Source organism: Macaca thibetana, chromosome 14 (genome assembly GCF_024542745.1).
Source record: "Macaca thibetana thibetana isolate TM-01 chromosome 14, ASM2454274v1, whole genome shotgun sequence".
NCBI classification, from domain to species: domain Eukaryota; kingdom Metazoa; phylum Chordata; class Mammalia; order Primates; family Cercopithecidae; genus Macaca; species Macaca thibetana.
Window position 1 is genome coordinate 86,712,195 of NC_065591.1, and position 27,386 is coordinate 86,739,580.

At 42.0% G+C, this 27,386-nt stretch overlaps 1 protein-coding gene across 8 annotated transcripts in view; it reads left to right on the forward strand.

Moving 5' to 3' along the window:
- Positions 1-27,386, forward strand: part of AMOTL1 (angiomotin like 1) — a 172,765-nt gene that overhangs the window by 126,548 nt on the left and 18,831 nt on the right. For all 8 annotated transcript variants that reach the window (XM_050758886.1, XM_050758889.1, XM_050758891.1 and 5 more), the window contains 3 exons: positions 1,048-1,137; positions 19,662-19,807; positions 23,787-23,936. In XM_050758886.1, the coding sequence (XP_050614843.1) occupies positions 1,048-1,137; positions 19,662-19,807; positions 23,787-23,936 (386 nt within the window). The remainder of the gene's footprint in view (positions 1-1,047; positions 1,138-19,661; positions 19,808-23,786; positions 23,937-27,386) is intronic.

Below are 27,386 nucleotides of genomic sequence, written 5' to 3' on the forward strand. Positions count from 1 at the left end.
CTTTGGAAGTGACAGCCTGTATGCATGAGTCTGTCAAAGGAAGGGATTCTGTTTGTGGCTCCTTCTTGCTTTAAAAGTACTCAACAGCGATTCATGGCGGTGAGAATCTGAATGTTTGAAAAGATCAATGTTAGACGCACAACCCTTTCCACATGGGGCTGTCATTTGGTAGCGTGCTTTGAAAAGCAGCACTTAACTATTGCTAGGTGGACCATAGAAGACAGAGCTAGCCATATTTTCCCTCTGGGGGAAAAAATCCCCACAGTTGTGAAATAAGTAGACAATAAACTCGCTGAAAGATAGGAGTCACCTGCTGTTGGATTTTGGCCATCTCCAATGTGCACAATGAGTTAACCTATAAATGTTACTTTACCTTCAGCCAAGCCATTTTCAGTTGCTTCATATGTCAAAACGCTCCATGTCCTGGTAGTACCCAGTAGCTAGATCCCACCTTTTCTCTTGCTACAGACTCTTTTGGGTTGGGTGTCATCTGCATCCAGTGAATACTAGTTGAGTTGGATTATTTATTGAATAATGAAAGATTTACCAAGTGGTTTGAGCAAACATAGAAGTTGCTGTGTACAGTCTTCGTACATTAGGTCATTTTGACTTTTTTTGGGTATTTGTTATTTTTATTTCTTTGATTCTAAGATACAGAGAGCTGTCACTGGCTAAAATATATAGGTGATGATCAGGATTAGACTAGGGCTGGGTTTGAGGCCAAGGAGACTGTCTTTGTGAACACTTCAAATCGGGTTTGCTGGCCTTGAAGGCAGTGAGGTGGTTTTTCTCAGCACCTGTCCCTAGCTGCATGCTGCTGGTACACGTCATTTGTCTTTAGATCGCATAAAGACACAGTGTGGCGTCTGAAGCCTTTTCTTTTGATATTTTGGGACATAGTTACTGTCTGTCCCCAAGTTGTTCAGTTTTGAGCTCCTGCCTGAGCATCTCTTCCTCCCCAGCTCTTGGCACCTATTTCATTTCTTGGTTAAATGATGACTTCAATCCATATACATTTCTTTGTAATCATTTCCTCTTTGTTCATAGATCGACTAGAGACTGCCAACAGGCAGCTCTCCAGCAGGGAATACGAAGGGCACGAAGACAAAGCTGCAGAGGGGCATTATGCTTCCCAGAGTGAGTTTCCACTTATTTATTTATCTCAAAGTTTGTTTGTTTAAAAACGGGGGCCTGAGGGAAGAATCGTATTAGTTTCAAGTGGGTTTTGTGCTGTTTGCTTTTTGTTTGTTAATTTAGCGTACAACCTATTGGCCTCAGATGAGGCCCTCCTAGGTCTACCCAAGACAAAGCTGAGGTCACTCTATGTTGCTTTAGTAATGTTTATTCTGTCCCTCTGACCTACAGTTTCTCTCTGTCTCTCTATAATACCCTTCAAGCAATAGCAACATCACAGCATGTCCTGGCACTCACTACTTCAGATAAGTTACAACCCTTTTTCTTCAGAAAACGGAAGGCGGCCTAGTGATGGGGTTTGGTTCTCTCTAGGGAGGTTTTGTCCTCGTGTAGGTTGTGGAGTTCTAGACTGGCTGCCCCTTGCCAGTGTGCAAGCCATCTGAGTGATCGCATTATATATCTATCTCCATGTGTGACACTCATTTCCAGAAGTCACTGAGCCCATTTCAGCCAGGAATAATGAACAGTTGCTTTGTAAGCCTTGATTTATTGGGAGAATATTTTATTAATTTTAGCAGAGGCAAATGATAGAATCAAATGGATTTTGAGAAACCATTGGTCAAGGTTTGAATTTCTACAGATTCATTGCACTAGCCAGAAATTTTAAAATCCAACTGTCTTTTTTTGAAAATTGAATTCATATCTATATCATAATTCTCAATGAGATTATGAGTAAGTGCTCACAAAGTTAAGACAATTTAGAACAACAAAAAGTAATGTATTCAGACACTAGCCGTCTGTCTTATGATAGTGGTCTTCTGACGTGTGGGTTCCTCAATGCAGCCCTACATTTTAAAGACTGGAAAATAATTGGTTAAATTTTCTAATTTCCAATACTGTTTGGTTAGGTTTAACCTCCTGTGTGTCCCCCAGATTGATTCGTGATTGCATTCTGGCTATTAATACTAGCTCTGTTTTTTAAATTCAATGTTTTGCAAATGGACACTAATACTGTCTAGGGCTTTTGCCTGGGATACCTTTGTGGTCTCAGATCATTGGCCCAAGTTCCAAATTCACATAAAAGGCTATATCAGCACTTTGAATTACTTGGTTTTGTAACAACATTTATCTTATATCTCTTCCCGTGGGTGCAATAGATCTCACCTCGGTTTCATTTGAAAGGTGAATTGTCTTTACTACTTGCGTTTAGGATCGTGACACGTTTCTTCTGGATGACCGCATGCCTAGGTATAGTTAGTGTCTTTGGCGGGTATGTCAGCAATGCCAGTGTTGTGCACTCTGTGGATACTTTGCCTTCTTGTCAGGGGACATAATTTGATCACTTAGTTCAGGTCAAAATGGAAAAGCCAGTCAGTTTCACCTCATGGGCATTGTTCTGGCCTCCCAGCCAAGGCTGGTATGGAATAATGGAGTAATAGGGTTTAGTGCTGCGTGAACTCAGAAATGTTCTTCAGAAAGACTTTAACCTTCTGGCTCAAAGCTGAAACATCAATTATCAAGCAAAGAGGCCCTTCCAGCTCGACAGGGAATTACTTGTTCTGTACAAATATGCTCCACTGTGTTCTGAAGGCAAAAACAAGAGACCAGAGGCATTTTTCAACTGCTTAAAGGATCGCAGTGTCGATATGTAGTGTAATTGAATCCAGGCAGAGCATTTGAAGCAGGTTTGGTAATGGTGATACCTAACCATTTTTCTTACACCTAATCTTTGCAGGACACTTTGTGCCTTCACAGCTTTATAATTATTTACATTAGTTTTTCCTCTCCTAGTGTGGCCAAGGAACGGACTCAAGATGTTATTTCAAATTTATAGTTAGGTTGTTTTCTTAGTGAGTTGTAAAAATTCTTTTATTAAGTAAATTAGCATGTCCCCCACATATATATGTCACAGATATTTTCTCCAGTTGTTTTTAATCTTTATTCTTTATTTTATAGAAGATGTTTTTAAGTGACTATATTTATGCCTTCTAGGTTTTCTGTCATGCTTAGAAATACTTGTTACCCTCCCAGGTTATAATAATATTCACCAATGTTTTCTTCAAATTGTGAGTATGATTTCATTGTTTCCAAGGCACATATTTAGGAAGCTAACTTGGGAGGCAGAACAGAGGAGAAATTCATGAGGGACTATCCTACAGGCAAGGAGACTAGTTAGCAGGTATTTCAGTACAGTATCTGGGGAGGAGATGGAGAAGTCATGAACTAAGCCAGTGGAAATAGCGAGGAAGAGTAGGGGACAGATAAACAAATGATAAATTAGTAGGACTTGGTTGACCAGTTGAATAATGGCAGTGAGAGAAAGGGATGTGACTGGAGCAGCTGGATGGATGATCACCCTTTACCAATAAAATGCAGCAGGAGGAGGTTGGGATTAGTTAATGACTTAAGGTTTGAACATATTCGTCATCTCACCTTGCAACCCAGAGCTCAGTGAACAGGTATAACAATAGGTGCAAAGATAGGCAGAAGGTTGGATGGTGCTCTCTGGCAGGCTTTCATTTAGCATGTGGGTACAGAATGGCAGGCATGAATTACTGCCTCTCTTCCTAGTTATTAATGTGTTCCATTATCTGTGTATTGGTTCAGAAACCCTATTGTTAGAATAAATTTCAAACCCCTAGTGATTATAATTATAAATATTGCCCACTTAAGGGAAGCCATCCTTTTCAAGTGAGTTTTTTGGAATTCTAGCACTTGGTTAAAAGAAAGGCAAGACTGCAATAAAAGTTGTATCTCGGGCCGGGCGCCGTGGCTCACGCCTGTAATCCCAGCACTTTGGGAGGCCGAGGCGGGTGGATCATGAGGTCAGGAGATTGAGACCATCCTGGCTAACACGATGAAACCCTGTGTCTACTAAAAATACAGAAAATTAGCCGGGCGTGCTGGTGGGCGCCTGTAGTCCCAGCTACTCGGGAGGCTGAGGCAGGAGAATGGCATGAACCCAGGAAGCGGAGCTTGGAGTGAGCCAAGATCACGCCATTGCACTCCAGCCTGGGTGACAGAGCAAGACTCCGTCTCAAAAAAAAAAAAAAAAGTTATATCTCAGGGTAATACATACCAAGAAGTCAAAGTTAGGTTGTGAAGCTCTTGCCAGCCACCTTGGCAATGGGAGAGTCAGAGGGAAGGGGGAAGTAGAGAATAACATGCTCAGCTTTTCTGCTAGGTGTTCACACAGAAGCTAGGCATCCAAGTCTAAGAACACTCAACCGACTCTTGCAGTTCAAGCAGCAGGTGGGACTTGAAAGATCTCCCAGTTAATGGAGGGAAGAAGTCCTTCCTGGCCAGATTTAAATATTTCCCTCTGCTCAGGGTAGTTTTCTTCTAAAAACTGAACTCTGCTCTTAAGTTGGAGTTTTATGAAGGCCTTAGTGGACTGCCTGGGTAATGACTACTTAATTCTAAAGACTGAAGTGGACATGAAACAGGCTCATTGTGTTCCCCCCAGTCATGAGATTTGTCTATACCAAAAATCTTGAGGAATTAAGTGCTTAGGAGCTTGATGCCCTTGAGGAATGTTTTTCCCCTGTCACCTCATGGTATTGTAACATTCTCTTTGGAGGAATTCAACTTTTTGTTTGTGTGTGAATTTTCTGGTCTTGCTTGTTTATTTTTCCACATGTTTTTATAGCTTATAGGATGGTGATGTCAAAGCCAAATTGCTCCTGAAAACCAGGGCCTCTAGCCCTCCTGTTTGGTCTGGCTGTGAGAAACTCGGGCTTCTTTGTGCCTCAACTTAACTAAGGTTCTCATTTTTCCCATTCATTTGTCACATACACACATGCACACCAGAGGCAGGTTACTGTCTGCTAAAGGCAGAACTCCTGGAAATACCTCTTACCATTCTTAGCTGTGTCTTCTCAGTCACAGAAACTTTTTAAAACTGTTTCTTTCTGAAAATGGATAGCTCTGCAGAATTCCCATCAGCTCTAGGCCAGAAAGCCAAAAATAAAACATTAGATGTGAAGAAACTGAACTGGTAGAAATTGAAATTTCATTTTATTGGGGTTTTTAAATAGATATGTTGGAGCTTTGTCGTATTCTTGAATTGAGTGGGACCTGATTAGCTCTGGCATGTTTGTGTTTTTCTGGGATAAACCCAAGTCATGTTTAAAGGTTGCACAAGAGCCTATCTCCACCGCTTTAGGATTTGCTGGGCACTGCAGGTTCCACATATCTGGTTAAACTCAAGTTTGTATAAGTTAAGATTCTGGCTGTTAAATGATGCACCTCTCATCATTTAACAAGAAGATTTCTTGGACATTCAATGATTTGTTTAAAACAACATATTGAAGAGTCACGGGTGTAAATGAGTCAGAACTATATGCATTTGATTTCCCTTAAAATTCTTGTGGGTTTAAAAATTAACTGGAAAAAAATGTGTTGGATCATATTGTTTTAAAAATAATAATTTGCTGTTTTCAGTGTAGCCGGCAATCATCTTACCCTTGAATCTTATTTTAGCTATTTTCGTTTTCTGTCTCTTATAGAACCTAAAAGAGACTAAAATAATTTCCTAAAAGAAAATCCCTCCTGGTTTTTGTATTTCTATAAGGTCTTGTGTGAACCACGGATCAGAAATTAAAATGACATAAACATTTATTCTGTTGACCCACATAGATCATAAGGAGATTATTCTGAATCCTCATTAGGTTTCATTACATCAGATGCTGTGGGTTTCTATCAAGCATCATTAGGAAAGAAGGCTAGATGTTGTCACATGTGAACACACTGATTTACCGCCTCTCATGGGCCAACCAGCACTAGTGCTTGCAGCTCCTCCTGACTCTGGGCTCCTTGGGGCGAAGCTCCTGTTACAGCACTTATTCTGCAACCTGTAAGGTCATGATTTATTTGGGTGACACTCCACTAAATGGGAGAACTGTAGACTTTCTTTACCAGTATTCATCCCCCACTAAAACCCCTTGCATCTTCATGTACCTGGCATCCAATTAATGTTTATTGAGAGAATGAATAAAAGTGGAAAATCCTAGTGACAATAGGCTTGAAATTATCTTTATGCAGCGTCAGTATAAAAATATTCTTTTAAACTCAATGTTCCAGTCATGTTGAGAGAAACCCCGGGTAATCCTCTGTTATTTCAAGACTTTAGGGCAAAATTGTTAAACAAACTACTATCAGAATAAAAGCAATTTGAAAATAGCTGAATTTCTTTTTCTGCATTCTTTCTTCTTTTTTTTTTTTTTTTAGAATAGAAGAATATCCAGATAATGGGAGTCTTTCATTATTAAGAACGATAGTATTTCTCAAGAAAGGTGATGTTAGTATAGTCCATTTTTGGCTCCTTTAACTTCTTCTCATTTACCCTGCTGTGGATATGATGGAGGTGAGAATTGGTCTGGCATATAAAGGTTTTGGTAACCACTGGCCAGGTGCTCACACTGACCAATCCACAGACCATGCTGGACACTGCAGATCTGCACCATGGGCAGAGGGGAAGGATTGTCCAAGAAGCCTGCCAGGGTGACATCATTTTGATCAAGAAAGTTGTCTTAACTGATTCTCCTGAGAGATGACCCTTACATATAGTAGGACTATGCAGTTCTAAAAATCAAAGTTTTGTAGGTCCAGGCTCCAGCAAATTGTCTTGGATCAGCTGCCACATCTCCTGAGGCCTGGTGTCTTACTAACAGGCTCAGAGACCTGAAGTTAGATGGTTAATCTGCCTGCACCTCTATTTCCTTTAAAGTAATAGAAGAATGAATCTTCCAGTTTAGCCACCAGAGCTCTGAGGACTAACCAGTGATAGGAAATATGAAGCAGAGTTTATAAAATACATGTATTCTGCAACACTTCTCCCTGCCTTCTTGCATCTATTTTGGTATGCACCTTCTCCAGAAGGACCTGCCAACTTTCAGGGTAGGAGAGTGGGACGTGTTCCCAAAGAATGCCTGCATGGTTTATTGAGCCTTACTGACTTTGGAAAGCAAAGCATGTGAGTGCTTAAGCCCACTTGATCAACCTTGACAGGCAGCACTGAGAAACTTCAAACCTACATGACAACCAGAAGCGCGCACAGCCTGCAGGGTATCTGTTTATGTTCAATCAAATCTCCTGCCCAAGTGTGAAAATTAATGTTACTCAATTTAGGCTCAAATTAAGCTCTGATTTGCCATGCTTAAAGAATGGAGCTGATTGAAGAAGTGCCTCTTGGTCATGTGTTGATGTCTGGCCTTTAACAACTAAACATGGGTTATGATTTTCACGTTGTTGGTTTTAAAATTATTTATTTGCTTGGCTTTCCTGTTATATATAAGGCTGAAAAATTAAGCATCTTAAACTTTTCAGCATTCCTTGCACTACATAGCCAGATAGATGGATGGAGTAAGCACAAACTGGAAAACATACTGAAGTCCATTTGCATTTCTTCTGGCATCAGGGAACCCTTGCTTTCCCTAACAATTCAGAACCAGGAAACCCATGTTCAGGCCTAAGCTTAAATTAAATGGCAGTTGCTTAGGGAGGAGTTCCTGAGACACAGTTAGATCTTCCTTTTATATACTGCCCCAGCACTGTGTACTTTTTTCCACTGTAAACACTCATCACAACTATAAATAAGTAATTGGATAATCCTTTTCTATCTTCCCCAACTAAACTGTACACACCATAAGGGGAGGGGCCCTGCCTGTCATCTTCACATTAGAGTCCCAATCATTGTATGTTCAGAACCTGGCATAGTGCCTGGCACTTAGAGGCATTTAATAAATATTTGCTGGACATCGAATGAAATGATCATTATCATTGATTCAAGCAAACAGTCATATAGGCTATCTACTATCAACTCACTGTATTTTAGGCCGCAAGTCAGCAAACTCTTTCTGTTAAGGGCCAGCTGATAAATATTTCAGGCTTTGAGAGCCACAGCTACTCAACTCTGTCCCTGTAGCCCCAAAGCCACCATAGATGATCATAAACAAATGGGTGTAGCCGTGTTCTAATAAAAACCCTGTTTACCAAAACAGGCTGTGGGCTGGGTTTGGCCTGCAGGTCATACTTTGCCAACCTCAGTTCCAGGAACTAGTCATGGAAAAGGGAGAAGAAGGAACCCTAACAAAAGGAGAAAATATTGAAGGAGGATGCAAAATAAAGAACTTTAAAAGTATTCCCTAGATCTTTGTAAATTGCCTCAATGTGTAAATCAAGATATAATTGTTATTTTCTGTCTTAATCCCACATCAGGGGAACATAATTATTATCATTTTAGAAAAACAGAGAAAACTAAGACACAGAAATGCAGTCAAAAATTTTAGTTACCCAGTGAGGATTCAAAATTAGCTAATGATGGAGAAAGGGCGGGGCAGGACTAGCCCTTTGGTTAGCCATGATAGTTAATTGGCTGGGTGTTGAGGTCTTAGGGGTGCCTCTGCCAGTGGTTCCATAAATTCTCACCATAAGCATCCTACTGTGAAATGAGGTCTGCAGATCTGGATATCAGATTTGGAGAGTACCTTAAAGGTTACAAGTGTGGTTACCAGCAATGCACGTGTCTTCAGAACCAGAGCCCACTAACCAGCCATCTGATGGCCGCCACCAGTGTCCGTGTCTTTGGAGGCTGTGGAGCTGCTGGTTACAAGTGTATGCTCAGGTGGAGTTGCAGGTTTGCTCCCCAGTTTCCATCCTTCGGGTCCTACCTGGTTCAGGCCAGCCCGGCTGTGGTCATTTAACAACGGTAACAGCTGTCAACACTAATTGAACACTAACTGAGCACTTACTGTGAGCCAAGCACTCCGCTAGCCCTCACAGGTACATTGTCTCTTTTACTGTTCCAAACAAACCTTTGAGGTAAGTATTGCAGGTATTTTACAGATGGAGAAATTGAGGCCCAGGAAGATTAAGTAACTTGTCCATGGTCATACAGGCTGATAAGTGAAGCAGATAGATTTTGAACCTAGGTCATTCGATTCTGGAGCCCAAACTCATACTGAACTGCCGTGGGGAAGCCATCTCCTCTGGACCAGGCAAGTGGAGAGATATTAGAATGTGAGAGGTGGCAATGTTGAACTCCTGGTGGTTTTAGAGCTCATTAGTGTAGCGTTCACATTTTGCAAAGAAGAAACTGCAGCCGGAGTGAGCAAGTGTTTAATGGCTAAACCACAACTAGAATTAGGACCTCCGTTTTCTTATTTTTTCCTTCCCCTTTTCCAGAAGGTCAATTCTGTCGGCTCTGGGATTGACCAAGGATTTCATGATTTTACACTGCGAAGGATCCTGGATGGTAAATGAACAAAGTTTTTATACCAGAAAATTTTTATACTAGAAGACTTACTTGGTTGCAAATTATTTAGCCCAGTGCTGTGACTTAATACTAATGTGTTCAGACCTTCTCAAGTGAGTTCCAACTACTGGAATTAACATTCTGCGCCTTTGGTTTTTACATCTATCTTTGAACTAGAGCCAATTATAATAAAAGGTCTTGTTGGATAATTCAGTATATCCTCTTCAGATACCCCCTGCCCCAGATTTATTTCCTTGAGACCAGAATAGAGCTTAGAGTTAAGAAAAGAAAGAAAGAAAGAAAGAAAAAAGAAAGAAAGAGAGAGAGAGAGAAAGAAAGAAAGAAAGAGAAAGCAAGCAAGCAAGCAAGCTAGCTTTCTCAAAATGTGAAGTCAAACTTTATTCTCTGGATGATAAAAATTAAAAAATAAGCAGAATACAACGAGTAACTCTGTGGTGTGGTTTCTTACAATTAGTTTTCAAAACTATTTTTAGTTCATGAATTATAGTGAGAGCCTACAGCTGTATCTTAATGGATTCAGAGAACTTTTGAGGGGACAAAGTGTTTGTTTTAAGTCCAGAAAATTTGGTCTTAGACCATTAAAAATAAGCTTGCATCTGTTACTAATTTTCTTTTTGCTTACAAAGACTGGTTTGGTAGAAAGAAGGGAAAAAAAGGAATCTATTCAAAGCAAGTTGCAAAAATGACAGTGGGAGGGGTTGCAGAAGTTAAAAGAAGAGAGAGAATATAATTGTAGACAACGCATTTCTTTATCCCTGATCAGTCCTAGCATAAACAACTTTTTCCGCCAGATGTAATGATTTCCCCAGCATAACTTCTGTCTTTGGGGCAAGCTTTGGTTAAGCCATATTTGCCATTCAGCGGGGCCACTTAGAAACATATATATATATATGTGTATATATATATACACACACACATTATAATAATGCCTTAGTTAAAATAAATATAAGTATATACATGTTATATACATATTATATATATACCTATATTTGTTTTATACCTAAATTGACTTTAATTAAGACATTATTTACATCCAATAAAATTTACACTTTTAAATGTCCCGTATCTTGAAATGTAACAATGAGCACAATCAAGGTACATAATTTGTATAGCTAGTATGGCTTCTCTTCACCTCTGTAAGCCAGCTGCTACTCCCCACCAGAAACTGTCTGCTTCTGTTCACATTTTAACACCTTCTGATCATTATTCTTTATATTATGGCCAGGTTTTATGGTTGTTCTCTGCACAGGAGCCAAATCGTCTAGGAGGGTCTTACTTTGTCATATCTGCAATTAGAAGTGTCAGTTTTTTATATTAAGAAAAGAGAAGGCAAGGCCAGGCGTGGTGACTCACACCTGTAATCCCAGCACTTTGGGAGGCTGAGGCGGGCTGATTACTTGAGGTCAGGAGTTCGAGACCAGCCTAGCCAACACCACGAAACCCCATCTCTACTAAAAATACAAAAATTAGCTGGGCATGGTGGCATGCACCTGTAATCCCAGTTATTCTGGAGGCCGGGGCGGGAGAATCGCTTGAGCCCAGAAAGCAAAGGTTGCACTGAGCTGAGATGCCACCACTGCACTCCAGCCTGGGCCACAGAGCCAGACTGTGTCTCAAAAAAAGAAAGAAAGAAAAAAGAAGGCAAAAAAGCCCTTTTCTTCAGTGGTGGTTACAAAAAGTTTAAATCTTCAGGTTTGATTTAAAATGGAATTACGAGTATATGTATAGTCAAAACCAAGAGCCCTGTGCATCCTATATTTATGTGGCACTATTATTCATTGTCTAGTTTGTTTTTATGCTGTCAGCAGTGCTGTCAAAGTAGCAGTACTTTTTTATTTCAGGTAAAACAAAATAAAGTGAAAGGTTGAGCAGTACATTTGGAAGCTGAGCTGGATGAATGGGTGTCTCCTCAGTCAAGCAAGTTTGTAAACTGCATATGTAATAAGCTTGGGTGGGTAAAAAAACCTGTGAATTATACCTAAATGTGTAAGCACAATTTCCAGAGGTAAAATGCAATGTGAAGAATGACTAGATCAGAGAAAATTGTATTTAAGAGAACTTTTACAGGTAGAGAGTAAAATAAATATTTTACCAAATCGTACTTGAGATATCTTACTTTTGATGCTTTAAACTCACTGTGGGTTCTGGATAAGAGCAATAGATAAATTATATAAAATAATAAAAATTTTATAACTATGTTAAGACAAAAATGTGTTGTTTTCCTATATTAGACCAATGGAGGATTCTGTGGTTAGGCTTTGTTGCTTTCCAGTAACAAGTATTTGGAAACTGTTTTAAAGACTCAGTTAGAATTTGATTATATACCAACAGCATCCTCTTATTCAATAAACTGTTGCCTAAACTTATATTTCTTCACATATAAGACACATCAGTTATGTTAGATCTTTAAAGTCCTATGAAGATAGAAGGGTTTCGACACACTGTGAAGACAGCTCAGTCACTATGAAGACATCCAGTAGGAAAAATGAGACAGACACACGTCAGTCACTGGACCTGGAGTGCAAGGCAGAATGTGGCAAGGACCTGTTAGAGAACCACACTCAAAAGAACCCCCACCTTAAAAAGAAAAGTGGGTTGGGGGAGAAGCCTGTAGCCTTTAGGGTGGGCCTTGAAAAGTAATTAACAGTTTAGAAGAATTTTGCTGTACAGCACTCTGTCAACAGGGACATTGCTATTCTTTTACATTTAGGCAACAGAGTTTGAATAAATCCATTGCACTTTAGGCTTTACCTCATTTTCCCATATTATCCATCTCTCCGGAAGATTTCTTCCCCACATTTTAACAGAAGCCATTTCCACAAATCTTTATCTCTTTTGTAATGACTAAATTAGTAGCTTTCAAACTCAGAACTCTTGTTCAGATAGTGTGGAAGTGTAATACGTAAAATACGTAAAATGCAGGACAGTTGAAGAAATTTCTGGCTGAGATGGGTTCATCTTCAGAATTCCTCTCCTTCCCAGTTGGCCACAGGTCTCTTCTCTTCCTTCCCTCCCTTCCCTCTCCCTCTCCCAGGGCTCTGCAGAACAGTTTGGTTTTAATTCCCCTTCTTAACTTTCCTTATTACAGAACTCATTTAAAAACACTCCACTCTCTCCGCCATTTAAAACCAGCCCTCGCTGGAGTGTTCCTGTTTGTGAATAGACCCACTTAACCACTCAACTTGCAGCCTATGTATCCAGCCGCCTGGCAGAACCCTGGTAATCTCCACCAGAGCTCAGGGACAGCAGAAAGCTGAAGACCCTTTCCCCAAATAACAAGGCTCCTTACCCAAGAAACCATCAGCAATTTTAAAAAGATAACAAAAAATCAAACCAGTGACTTCTACGGTCAGCGTTGTATCATATTACTTTTCTGTTTGTGAATTCATGTGTGGCTGTAAAAAGTAGATCGTGTTTCATGTTGTTTTGCATCAAATAAGCCTCATGTGAATAGATCACTCGTATGTGTTTGCAAACAGTGCTCTTTTTGGATTCTACTTTTTTGAGTCTTTCTATGTTCATCAGTTCGACTCAAACTGGGGTGAGGAGGTGGGGGCAGATGTTAAGAAGGGGCACTTGAGTGTGGAGTATCTTTGAGGCAGAAGGAACCTAAATAGTTTTGTAGACAGTAATGTAAATGAAATATCTTCCTATTGTCTTTCCATACCCACAACCTCAGAAAAAAAAAATTACCTTTGGTATCAACAAGGACTGTCTAATCTGATCCTTCAATTACTCTATAAATTGTAGCTGTCCCTTGAAATAGAATCCTCTCCAACATCTGTTTAGTATTATCAGTTATGGTGCCAGGGACCTTGGAGCTGAGGGATCACTGAAGAAGAAGAAATGGAGGAGAAACATTAGGGAGGGATAATGTGGCAGATAATTATTTGAACATCTTTTCATAAGAGGATTTCATTTCAGCAGCATTGTGGAGAAGCTTCTAGTTAACAGAATTGATGCCCTTGGTGTTGATCAGCACTGGACTAGCTGGGCAGATAGCAGGAAACTTGTCTATTTCATAGAGCATTCCAGGTTAGGAAGCATTGGCCTCTTCACACAGGTTCATTCTCTGAGTGAACCGCCAGTGCTGGACTTGGGGCTCTGGCATGGTACATAGAGGGCCTGGACACTGTTGTACATGGCTCCCCTCAGTCTTCCTACTCGGCCTCTCCTTTGTGGCTTCCTCTCTGGTAATGCCCTTTAAGCTCTCTTCACTCAGAGACTCCCAGAGACTGTACCTCTAAAATCAGTCATTGGCATTTCTGAGGTTCATTTTGTGCCTGCCTCCTCCTCCTTTAACTCTGTCACCACCACCACCTCTTCCCACATCCAAGAACCTTCCTCGAGAAGTGCCAGAGAGATACCTGACTCTCCAGAAGCAGGTGCCAAAATGGGCTAGTTATGTATCATTATGGGGGCATTTGGAATTTGGAGCTTGAACAGAATTAGCTTGGCCTATTTTTATGCCTTCATACGCCTCTCTCTCTCTCTCCTCTCTCTTGTCTCTCTCTCACTCTCTCTCTGAGAGATCCAAACCCCCCCAACCCAGTTGGTTAAGGATCAAACCTTGATTCCAGCTGAAAAAGGAACAGAATACTGTCTTAGTTCATTTTCTGCTGCTGTAACAGAATACCACAGACTGGGTAATTTACAAACAATAGAAGTTTATTTGAGTCATAGTTCAGGAGGCTGGCAAGTCCAAGAGCATGGTGCTGGCACCTGGTGAGGGCCTTGTGCTGCATTATTGCATGGCCAAAGGGCGGAAGGCAGAAGTGATCCCATGAGACAGAATCAAGCAGAACTCATTTTTAAAATGAGTAGCCTATTCCCACAATAACCAACCTACTCCTACAGTAACAGCATTAATTAATTCATGAGGGCTGAACCCTCATGGCCTAATCGTCTCTTAAAGGCCCCACCTCTTAATACTGTTACAATGGGGATTAAGTTTCTAACACAAGAAATTTGGGGGACCATATTCAAACCATAGCAAACACCTATCTTTTACTTACCAAGCACTCCAGTGACTTAGACACTCCTTAATCAAGCAGGCAGTAGCTGGACTCCTCTATCTCTCCAGTTACGTGGGGTAGGGAAAAACTTCTCAAAAATTCATTGTATCAGAAAACCATAGAAATGAATTCCTATGTAGGAAGTACTGGCTTACAGGTTTGCTGTCCTCAGAAGCCCCAGCCGTAAGTAGGAGCACTGAATTTGAAGCTGTAGCACAGCACATAGAGCCCTGACCTTATACACACATCCACCCTCAGTATTTCCTAACAGAAGTGGCTAAAACGGTAGAACGGGGTCTTCTGTCCCACGGTTCGGCTGGCAGTTAGGCTTAGTGCTCAGATAGTAATCACAGAAACAGTGTCAGCAGGGTGTCCACTTGGAACCTTACCCAGAAGTGACAAAAAAGAAGGGTAAGACAGAAAGGGGACATCTTTGAATTATTGGACCTATTTCTTTCTACCAGTTGTGTTCTTTCCTCAAGCAAGGGAGACACAAATGGGACCACCATTCGACATTGTACAAGTGTCATAGCTTGCTTTGCTTCAGTTTTCTATTTGTCAAATGGGGCTTATGGGAGGATTATATGTTTTAAAGCTCTTGGAACAGTGACTGGGACATGGTAAGTCCCCAGGAATGTATGTTAGCTCTTGTTGTGATTTATCAAGTATTAGTATTATGTGCCAAGTCCTGTGGTAGGCATTTTACTGATACTTATTTCAATCCTCACCTGCAGTTCTGCAAAATAGATCTTGTGAGTTTCATCTGAGGAGATGGAGTCTCAGAGAGGTAAAGTCATGTGTCCAAGGTGAGCTGCTGTGCGAAGGTGCCAAAATCAAACCAGGTCGGCCTGGCCACAAAGCCTGTGCCATCGCTGTGCTTAAGAGTAAACAGTGTATGAGCAGACATCCTTCTATGTAAATGGGACGAGAGCCATCAAGCTAAACAGCTCCCTACGCCACACAGTTCAGGGTAATTCATATCCACTGAGTAAACAGACCGTTCTGGGCAAGAATTCCCTTGTGTCAACTTGCCTGTTCCAGGAATTCTCAGTATATATATTGGAGCCCTACCAAAAATTCATCACGAGACTTGTCTTTCTTGAGATCCATCTGAAGAGGCTTAGCTAATAAACTGAAGGACCTTCTTATGAGGTGGTTTCACTGTGGGGCTGTCCCTTGTTATCTCCCGAAGGATGACTCCTTTGAGTGAGTCTGATACACTTCATGGTCCCCATGTCTCCAAGAGTTGGGGAGCATAGCTAGCCCACCTTGTAGGCTGACTGCCATGAAACCCCATCTTGTTCATTCCCTGCCCTGGGTTAGTTGTCCTTCCTGTGTTCTCACAGCACCCTGTGCCTGCATCTGTTAGAGCGCCTTGTCACATTGCCTTTGCCCACGTCTTTGCATCTTTTCCCACCAGATCAGGTACAGAATGCTATATCCTACTCACCTCACAGCCCCAGAATTTATCATACTTCCTGTAACAACAATAATAACCGCAGTGTTATCAAAGTTGACATTCATTGGGAACTTACTATATGCCTTTTGAAATAGGTACTATTGTGATGCTTACTTTAAAGGCAAAGAAGCTGAAGCACAAAGAGATTTGTTTACTACCCTAGTCACAGAACCATAAGTGGAAGAGCTGGGTGTGAACCCAGGCAGTTTGATTCTAGACCCATGCTTTTAACCAGTACTCTGATGCCTCTGTGTAGTAGATGCTTCATTAGTTAATATTTGTAAATGGATACACATGTGAATGTAATTGCTATGTTTTCAGAGATATATGACCTGTGACATAACTTATATCTGTGCAATAGTAAGCTATGTTGTAATGGAGCTCTTCTATCCCTATGCGTGCTTGGAGAGGAGGAGCAGTACAGGGCCGTGTTTGTGAACACACATTAGATATAAATGCAACTTCTATTTCTGCCATTGATGATCATCACCTCTATGGGCAAGTTACTTGCCCTTTTTTTAGTGGCATTTTCCTCAGCTGGAAAATAAGAATTATGTTGCCTACCTCCTACAGAAAACTTAGAATAAAGAGACTACTATAATTAACCATTCCTGAAACACAGTACTTACTCAACAAACATGGGAAGATATTGTTATTACTATTGTCATGAACATTGTTTTTAAAACTTTATAATTGACAACACTACTGCCTATCAGTGGACAAGGAGTTCTTAACCAGTATGAGTGATGATGCTGGAGCTTTAAGTCTAAGGTCACCAAATTCAGGACAGAGATGTTTGACCCATGAATTTCAGAGGTCTGCAAAACACTCCAGAAACGAATGTAGCTTTTGTCCAATCTCCACATGTTTGTCTGTAGTGTACACTGTGGGGTTTAGGGAGCCTGGGCAGAGGAAGGAACCAGAGGTATCCATGGTCAGTACCAGCCATCTGGTGTGTAGCGGCTTGTAAGTGAGCAGTGGGCTCGAAGGTCGAGTGGACAACTGTATAACAAAGGCTGTTAGGAGATCACGAGGATACTGAATACCTAACAGCTAACAGGAGCTATGATTTATTGTTCTGTGGACACTGAACTTGGCACATAATAAAGACTCATTCATTCATTCAACAATATTTTTGAGCCAGGCGCTCTTATTGGCCCAGGGAATCAATAATAACTAAAACAAAGTCCTGAGTACTCAGGTCCCTTTATACTTTATAAGCATCATCATAATAACACTGTGATGTAGATGTTACCATTGCCATTTGATAGATGAGGGAGCTGAGGCACAGAGAGGTTAAATACCTCACCTGAGGCCTCATAATTATAAAAGTGGTGAGCCTAGGATTTGAATCCAGGTCTTTCTCATGCTAAAATCCTTTCTTTAGCTACAATATGATACTGCTTATCAAGCAAATAGCAAACGCTGAGATCATGTATGTATGTGGCAGGGGGTGTTGGAGGGGTGGGATGTTTGTTGACTCAGGACTATCTAAATAGCTATCATTGTGATATAACAATAAATAATAGTCATCACTGATCTACAGAACATGAGAAACTTTGGTTGTGGCTTCTATTCTTGAGCTCAGACTTTCATTTTACTGCTTCTTGTCAACATCAGTGTATACTTGGTGGCCCTCAACAAAGAGAAGAATGTTTATGCTTAGGTTGATAACCAGGTAGAAGCTCTGAGATCCTGAGGTTCATTTCCAGGATGCCTGCTTAGTAATGCCTGAGTGCCCTCCAGAGCTTGGACAAGGCCAGCAGGCACTATGACCATTGAGATGTTGTCCAAACCTAGGATTAGGTGGTCAAATATCAGTGACTTTGCACAGAGTGAGGTGCTTTGGTCCCTTTAGGGCTGTGGATGGGGGTGGGTAGCACTAGTGGGCTGCCACCGACCCCTTTGTTTAGGTCTCTCACATGCCTGTTTTCCACGGATTGGGAAGGAAGTTTCAGAGGCACCATTTCAAATGCCACAGAAAGGGAGAAGGGGCAGTGCAGAGGGTCACTGCAGTGGGGCATAAAGAACCCAGAAATAATGCTGTGCTCTGAGTCGGGATCTTGGTGGCCTCATCTTGTTTTCAGGGGATGCCATTGCTTCTAGGAAGCACAGCCACCGCTTAGCTTTACAAGTCAGCTCCTTCAGTCTGTCGATTCAGAAGCTGTTCCATTGCCCTCTGATTCCATTGACATAATTCGACGATGCAAGGGTTGTGCAGTCAAGAAGGAAGGACATTGTACTGGGACATCAGGAAAACCAGATTCTGGCCCTGGCTCTGTCCCCACTGGCTGGGAGACCCTGGACAAGTACCTTTGCTCCTCAGGGCTTTCCTCTTCTCAGCAATGAAGCAAAAGAGGGAGAACTGGATGTTGATGTTTCCTGTGATCCTTTCTGGCTCTAAAGTTGTGAGTTTATCTGATATTTGCAGCCTTATAGTGTCATTTTAATTTCCATGCTCTATATTTAAAACCACATTTTTCTGCCCTGTTAGTGTGCTGCATTCTTTCTATTGCTTCAGAACACATAGTGTTGGTCCTTAATGTCTGATAACTATTCGTTAAATTAACGAATGCATATAGGCGGAAATGTGAATGCATGCAAACACTGTTAACCACTGGTGTCACTTCCAGACTTGGGTTCTTTATGGTTCAGTGTGGGTTGCTAGGAGGATTGAGATAGCCAGTATGGAACATTGCAATGGTGTGGGCACACAGAAATCCATTTCTAACTACTATTGTTGCTGCTACTATTGTAATTCTATGCCTCATTTTCTATAAATATGGAATAGTATGCATACGGTTTTGTAACTACCTGTTTTCAATAAGGAGACTTTTTTTCATGTCAGTGGTATTCTCTTATTTAATTTTAATGGCTGCATCCTATCAGAGAGTTTCTAGAAGTTTATTTGGCCAATCTCTTATGTATTGTTTGTTCAAGTTTTTCCATATTATAAGCAACGTATCTAAATAGTCTTATTTTTAAAAAACAACATATTGCTTTTGCAACATGAAAAGTATTTTCAATAAGAAATGCTCATCCCATGACACTATCGACTGCCTGCTTAAGCTAAAACAGTAGAGAAGTCTGTATAGGATGATGAGTAACTAAGAGCACACCAGCCTTGGCTTCCTACATGCAAAGAGAGGCAGTGATCGCCATCATTACATTATCATTGAATGAGAGAAAGCAGTTTTCCTAAATTTAAAGCCTTGTCCCTTTCCCCTTTTCAGCAGGAAAAGGATAAATTGTGGGGCCAGGTCATATGGGAAGAGGATCTACCCGGAGATTGGAGGCCTGAGCTTGATGCTCCCCTCTGCTGTCTAACCTCAGGCAAAGAGCTTACCTCTCTGGACTTGGTTTATTTTTCTGTGAATGAGAATGTTAATATTATTATTAATATTACCCACTCTTTCATCACAGGTTTGGAAAATGGAAGCAGGGAAGGTTGTAAGCATAAAATGTAATCGTAGATACAAGATTAATTTGAAGTATGAAAGTCAGTGTTGTAGAGAAGTGAGTTATCAAGAATATGGGGTCACTGGTTCTTTGTGTACTGTTCACAATGTGGCCTGGAATGTATCTAGCGTTGACAGTGGTTTTTGAGAAAACCGTTACCTTCCATACCACCACTGTTAAAAGGGAGCAGAAACAGCAATTCAGTCCTCCGCTATTTGCATGCTTTTTATTTTTAATCCTTGCCAGATGTAGACTGGCCATGAGCCCAGAGGGTGAGCAATTTCTGATAGAGGTAGTTTTGTTCTTGTTTCCCTTCTAGACAAAGAATTCTTGAAGGAAAAGGAGAAATTAGAAATGGAGTTAGCAGCAGTGCGGACTGCAAGTGAGGACCATCGGAGACACATTGAGATCCTGGACCAGGCTTTGAGCAATGCCCAGGCCAGGGTCATCAAGCTGGAAGAGGAGGTGAGACCAGGCTGTGGGGATTTGGTGGGGAAGAGGGGAAGCAGAGCCCAGAGGGCTTCCACTTTCTTTTCCTAACCCAACTACCTTAACCAGAGCCAATTCCAAGGAGTTGAGACAGGGGAGGAATATGGGAAACTTCTCAAATAAAAGTGAATAAAAACAGAATCTATGCATTCTAAAGCCAGGCAAAGTCTGAAAAGCACAGGGGAATCCCATCAGCAAAGCACTCACACTCGGTGTGAAGCCCAGCCTACAGCCCATCGGTTGACATGTGTCCTACCAGGCGTCATGCATTGCATTTAGTAGTTTCTGATGAAATCAACCCTTTAGCTTAAGCATTATGAGGTAGCCTTTTCCTCAACCTGACTGAGGAATTAAAATGACCATTTCTGAGGTCCAAGCTAAGGAATCCAGGCTATAGATGAAGAAGAAGAAAAGCAGCAGAGGCCTAGCCAGGCAGCCAGGGGCCTGCTGCCCTGCACCTTCCAGCGTCCTGCGGTGGTGGCGGCAGGTGCCTCTGTGTTACACAGGCTTACCTGAGCAGGCTTACTGAGCACTTACAAAAGTGCTTGGCTTGTTGCTGGGCACAGAGGAAACAGTATTGTTACTAACCCAACTGTTGTTGAATTAAAAAAACTGTCTCTTCAGAAAACCTCCCCCGATGCTAAGTAACAGGAATGTTTCATCAAATTTCAAACAGAAGGATAAAGCAGCTGAAGAGGAAGATGATGGAGTAAACGAGGGTCTTGCCCATTGGAAGCCTTTAAAACCCCATAAGTCTTGCATAGAAACTACCATTTTAATACTAGCATAAGGATCCGGGGCGGCAGCCCCCATGGTATCTTCCATGTTGCCACTAAGGAACATATCAAATATGAAAACACTTGCCACAGAAAGTGACCTCAACCCCTTAAAGACAGGAGATCTACTATGCTTAAGGGAGGCTGGGGCTTCTCATTATTGTCATTACTGAAATGACATCTCCATCTCCATGAGTGGAGCTAAGGAAAATGGTGGTTTTTAAAATCTTTTAGTTTAAATGTTTCTATTAAAGTAAGAGTCCGTTGTGAGCTTCTTGAAGACAAGTTATAACAACCAATATGGGTCTTTTTTTATCATTATATTTCTGTGAAATCTTTAGTTGGTTGAATGTAACCTCTCCAGAATGTCTCATAGGTCTGCTTCCAGCATCACTCCTTTCTAATTAGGGTTTCCTTTAATGGTCTTCATTCAGTTCAGATACTGAGAGCCTACTGTAATTTACCATGATGGGTAAGAGTGAACTCTAGAGCAGACAGCTGTAAACGAGAGTCCTGGCTGTATGGCCTGTCAGCTGTGTGACCTTAAGCAAGTCATATAACCTTGAAGACTTTTCTCATCTCTAATGAAGATAATAAAGGACTTTACCTCCTCTTCCTGTTATTATTTGGAGGATTAAATGAGATACTACATATAAAGCACAGTGCTTGGCATGGTAGTGTTCCGACAGTGTTGACTGATGTAATTACTGTTATTAATCATCCTCATCAGGATATATGCCTTGCCAGAATTAAGGTTGATACAAAGGTGAAGGAGACAGATTCCCGCCTTCAAACTTCTTGCAATTGCTTAAGGATAATATTTATTCATTTAGCAAATACTTACTGGGTGCCTACTAAATGCTGAGCGCTATTCCAGGCATTGGGTACGCCCTGTTCACTCTGCCCAGCGGGGACCGAAATAGGCAAATCTCTTGGTGCTTGTAGTCTAGTGGCTACACATTCAGAGAAGTATATTCAGTGGAAGTTATGGTAAGTGGTGTATGAATCACACACACAAAATATTTTGTCAGATTAGGCTGCAGGAACCTTCACTTAGTAGGTCTTCAGAAGCCAGGGGAATTGAGCAATCAAAATCACAAGGAATGAAAGGGCCAGATAAAAATCGATCCTAAGAACAGATGTAAAAAGTCTGTAAAGTTGCTGTCTCCTCTTTGAAAGGTGAAAGCATCTCCATTTTATTCTAGTGACTTCAGCTAGGACAGGATATAGGTATAACTCACAGCGGTGCTGCCTGCTGAGTCAGAAAGCTCACCTAGCAGCTAAATCACTAGCGTGTTCCAACTTGCCAGTGTCATCATTGAACTCAAGATCGAATACACCCAGGTGCAGAATGACAGGAAATAGCATCCGGTGTCTTCTCACCCAGGACCAAATCAAGTCGATGCCTAAGCCTGATTTTTGGCACTAGCCAGTTCTCAGAATGCTGTCAGTATGCCCAGGATTTATGAACATGGGCCAAACTCCTAATTGGAAGAAAACAAAGTATGAAAGTGAGAGTTGGAAGTCATTGGTCATAATTCTAAATCCATACCTGATGTGACATTTCCATAAATTATTTTAACCTTAATTTCCATCTCCTCAGTTATTGTGTTGTTGAATATTTACTATGCACTTCCCATCTCTTCAGGGCTGCCAACTAATCTATAAAGGACTCTGAAATCTTTAGGACAAAGTTACTCCATAGATGTCTATAATAAGATTTTTTTTTTATTCACACATACATAAATGGGTACACATACATATATACATACATCCCTAATTTCTCTATTATAAATGTAATTTGTGCTTATTATAGAAAACTTGAAAAAATATAGAAAAGAATAAAGAAGTAATTGCCATTCTGTCATATAGATAAGCATGCTTAATGCTCTAAGTATTTTATTCCTGCCTTTTTTTCATGGCTAGATAGACATCATTATGATAATGTTGTATATAATTTTTGATTCCGGATTTTTCACTTGACATTGTAGAATAAGCATTTCTTCATGATATCCAAAACTCTTTTTTTAATTCTATTTATTTTATGTTATTTTTAATTTTACTTTAAGTTCCAGAATACAAGTGCAGAACGTGTAGATTTGTTACATAGGTATATATGTGCCATGGTGGTTTGCTGCACCTATCAACCCATCATCCAGGTTGTAAGCCTCACATGCATTAGCTATTTGTCCTAATCCTCTCCCTCCCCTCACCCCTACCCCTCAACTTGCCCCGGTGTGTTTTGTTACCTCCCTGTGCCTATGTGTTCTCATTGTTCAGCTTCCACTTAACAAGGGAGAACATGTGATGTTTTATTTTCTGTTCCTGTGTTAGTTTGCTGAGAATGATGGCTTCCACCTTCATCCATGTCCCTGCAAAGGACATGATCTCATTCCTTTTTATGGCTGCATAGTATTCCATGGTGTATATGTGCCACATTTTCTTCATCCAGTCGATCATTGATGGGCATTTGGGTTGCTTCCATGTCTTTACTATTGTAAATAGTGCTGCAATAAACATACGTGCAAAAACTCTTTATTTACTTCACTTCCAGTGCCTGAAAATGCAGCAATTATTAAGCAATAAACAAGTATTGAGCTCAAAGCTGCACAAATTACCAAAAGCAGGTACCCCAGTAGGGTCTTCAATTTCATACATCCTAGCCATTGTAGGTATAACTGGCAGCCTATGTGTAAATCTTTTCTGTTCCAGTGCACTTGAAGGGTAGGAGTAGAGAGGTGGGAGGTACCTGCACCTGTAGTTTTGTTTTGTTTTGTTATGTTTTTTTGAGACGGAGTCTCGCTCTGTCGCCCGGGCTGGAGTGCAGTGGCCGGATCTCAGCTCACTGCAAGCTCTGCCTCCCGGGTTTACGCCATTCTCCTGCCTCAGCCTCCCGAGTAGCTGGGACTATAGGCGCCCGCCACCTCGCCCAGGTAGTTTTTTTGTATTTTTTAGTAGAGATGGGGTTTCAGCGTGTTAGCCAGGATGGTCTCGATCTCCTGACCTCGTGATCCGCCCGTCTCGGCCTCCCAAAGTGCTGGGATTACAGGCTTGAGCCACCGCGCCCGGCCAACCTGTAGTTTAAATAGGATTTCCAGGTAATCTGACCCTACCTCCTCCACCCCAGCTTTGAGAATCAGTGGTCTAAATTCTGTGCTTTTTTACTCTTCTCCACTCAGTTACGAGAGAAGCAAGCATATGTTGAGAAAGTCGAGAAGTTGCAGCAGGCCCTGACCCAGCTGCAGTCTGCATGTGAGAAGCGAGAGCAGATGGAGCGGAGACTGCGGACTTGGCTGGAGAGAGAGCTGGACGCGCTGAGAACCCAGCAGGTAAGGAACTGGGCATAGACTGGTGAAAGAATTAGATATGTTCACTCAGCAAATGTATGGAACATCTCCCATGGACCAGATGCTGCACCTTGCTCCCAGGATTCAGAGGGAAACAGGAACTCCCTGTCCTCAGTGAACCCATACAACGACCAGGAGAGAAGGCGAGCAGTCCACTTACTGGAGTGACAGATGTCCTCACAGAGAGAAAGTGGTCACCAGCTTGGGGCTAGGGAGAGGGGAATGCAGCATTAGATGACTTCAGAGAGGAGGACATTTGAGCTGGACATTGAAAGATGAGTTTGTTGGATATTTGAAGGCAAGAACATCATAGGTAGAGGGAGAATATGGTAAAGGACAGGGCCATGAAACAACATGGCAGGTCCAGGGCAGCAGGGTGCAGGCAGCTAGGGGAGAATGCCCAGTGCAGTGGCTGGTGAGGAGACTAAGGCTACTTGTGGAGGGCATTTGGTCAAGCTGAGAGACTGGGCTTTTTTCCTATAGTCAACAGAGTACCAACAACTGGGAGGTTTTTAAGCTGCAGAGAAATATGGTGCAAGAGATCCGGGAGAGAGCCCTCTGATGTCAGAGGACCATCCAGAGGGTGGATGTTAAAGTCACAGAGGCCAGCCTGAAGGTTGTCGGTGCAGCCTAGGGTGTAGTGACAGTGAGAACTCGTGGAGGAGTTGAAGGGAAGAGCCAATAAGAGGTGACATTAGTAGCACATGATGATCAGTGAGTTTTCAGAGGTAAAGGAGAGGAAGGGATGTAGGACCATCCCTAGAAAATAATATTGGCCATAAGCTCCTATTCCTGCTGCCTGTCCTTCTCTGTAACTCAGCTGTGAGTTAGCACAGAATGAAAAGCCCAGCCTGGAGTTCACCTGCACCACAGCAAGCAGGAAGAAGACTGGTCAAAGCTCCTGGCCCCAGACAAGCCTGTCCACCATCACCCAGCATGATGAGCAGAGGCCTTTATGCAGCTGGTGAAGGGTGTGCTCTAAATTGGGATACCAGGGAAATGCAAGGCAGGGCCCCATGGAATTATCTACTGGATAGGGCATAGTGGTTGTGGTTAAAACACTTGAAAACACTTGAGTGCATGCACTCAGGCCAGCTCAGCCCTCTCGCAGGGCAGGCCCGTACAGTTCCCTCTGGGTGTGTGCATTTGGCTGGAGAAGGAAGTATTAGTGACATTGCCCAGAAAACTAAGAAACCCACCTCCGCCTCCCACTGTCTTAGCTTGGTGGATAGCTCATAAGAAAAGGCGGGTCTGTCTGTGGACTTCTGATACTGACAAACTGTGCCACATACTTTGGCACAGAGTTACACCCTTCAGCTGTTCTCTGTTGCTCGGTTGCTGAGATCTTCGCTTCCCCAACTGAGGACGGGGGTTCTCCCTGGTTCCAGGTATGGCACTGGCCCACAATAGACACTGATGAATCTTTCTTTGGCTGACCAAATGGGCACATCTTGGTTCTTAGAGCACAAAAAGAATGTTCCTTCCCGGTTAATATGCTGTCCACACCCTACAGTTAGATTACTTCTCCTTGGCTCTTCTGCGTGCTGTGAAACCAGACTTACCTCCGTTATCCTTGTTGTTTATCAAGAAGAAACATAATGTTAGAATTATTGAAAAGTATCTTAATTGCCACAGAGGATAGTTGGCTGTATGCACACTCAGATCCATGCACGCTCACCCACACGGTTTCCTCAGGCAGGCAAAAACAACATTCCTGCTGTGCATGAAGGCTGCTGACAGGCTGAGGAGCACCAGTGGGGGACAGAAATTTCAGAATTGAAGCTCTCTTGGGAAATTACTCTGCTTTCATTTTGAATGTGTGTTCGGGAGCTGATGGCAGACCCCCAGCTGTGTATGGCTGACATGAGACCAAAGAGGAGGAGACAGTCTCTAAACAGAACTGTGATGCTCAGCATCTCTTTAAAAATAACATTACAGTTTGTTGTTGTTGTTGTTGTTGTTGTTGTTGTTTTAATGAGAGCATTAATCTGCCTCCTATGATATGAAATACATTCGGGGATTATTTCCCTGTTGCTCTTGATACTCATTAAAAAGATAAGTAGAGGTTGAGTATCCCTAATCTGAATTGCTTGGGACCTGAAGTGTTTTGGGTTTTGTATTTTCAGGTTCGGGATGCTCAGCCTTCTTATTTTTTTTCCTGTAATGCTTCTTTATTTTCTGATTTTCGCAGTAAGCATACATGATCTTATAACCGAAAAAAGGTTAAAACGTTGTTACAAAAAAATCAACTGGAAACATCTTGAGGTTTTTACTAGTTCCATGTGGCAGATACTGTAAAAAGGGCAAAGTGTGTCTAAACTCATTTTGAGGGACTGTGGGCTGGTCTGGGGGGCAGCTCTGCTGTCACCAGGGATGACTCGGAGTCTACTTGAGAACATGGGGTCATGTGAGGAACTCAGCCTGTCCGGGAAAAGGGATCCAGGGCCTCTCTGATCCCCTCCTCCTCACTCACCCTCACGCAACTTATGAACGTGCCTGCCAGTTCTTGGGCAGCAGCCTCAGGCAACCTCGAGAAAGACTTCCGCCATCCACGCCACACCCTGTTCCTTCATCCCTGTGTCCAAGGCAGTTATCTGACAGCTTTAGAAAGCATGCTGGGGTCCCACTGTCACAAAGCTCCTGGTCATCTCCACCCTCAACAGAACAATAGACCAACCGCATGGACTCACCAGTTCCCATTGGGCATGATTCTGAAGAGACTTTTGAGAGTGCGGCTTAGAGTTCTTGTTGATTCAACAGCCCAGACAAGGGCTCTGCCCTTTGACTTATGCCGGGACACAGCTGAACCGGTCTACTTGGCCCCCTCTAACAACACAGAGCCCTCGAGTCAGCTCCAATTATTTCTTCTGGACCTTTCCAGAAGGGCTGGTACACTGAGGATGAGCAGAGAGGCATGGAATCGTGTGTTGATTCCGAGCATGGGCCCCAGGGTTAAACCAGCCACAGTTGAATCCTGCCTCCCACCAGAAAAGTAGCCTAGAGTAAGTCATCTTTCTGAACCTTAACTTCCTTATCTATAAAGTGAGGCAAATAAATTATACTTACCTCACACTTGTAACTACAAATAAAATCTGAACAAAGTGCTTATTGGAATGCCTTGCACTTAGCAATTGATTAAAAGCAAATCACTCTCACTGCTGTTTTTTCATTGCCATCATTACCTTCAGAGTCATTTGAAGTTTTAGGGCATTCGTTGGTACCCTCTCCCAAATTCCGCCATTACCCCAGATTTTCCAGCCTCATTGAGAACAAAGTCAACAGAAGTGTGGCTTACTGAAGGGGGATGGAGAGAGAAAGATAGGTTGGGACAATAGGACTAGCAGAAAGAAAAGCTCTTAATCAACAGTTCCTGTTTTATAAGCAGTTGCCCCTCTACCATGGGAGGTCAAATAGTGCTTCAGCATCATTAGA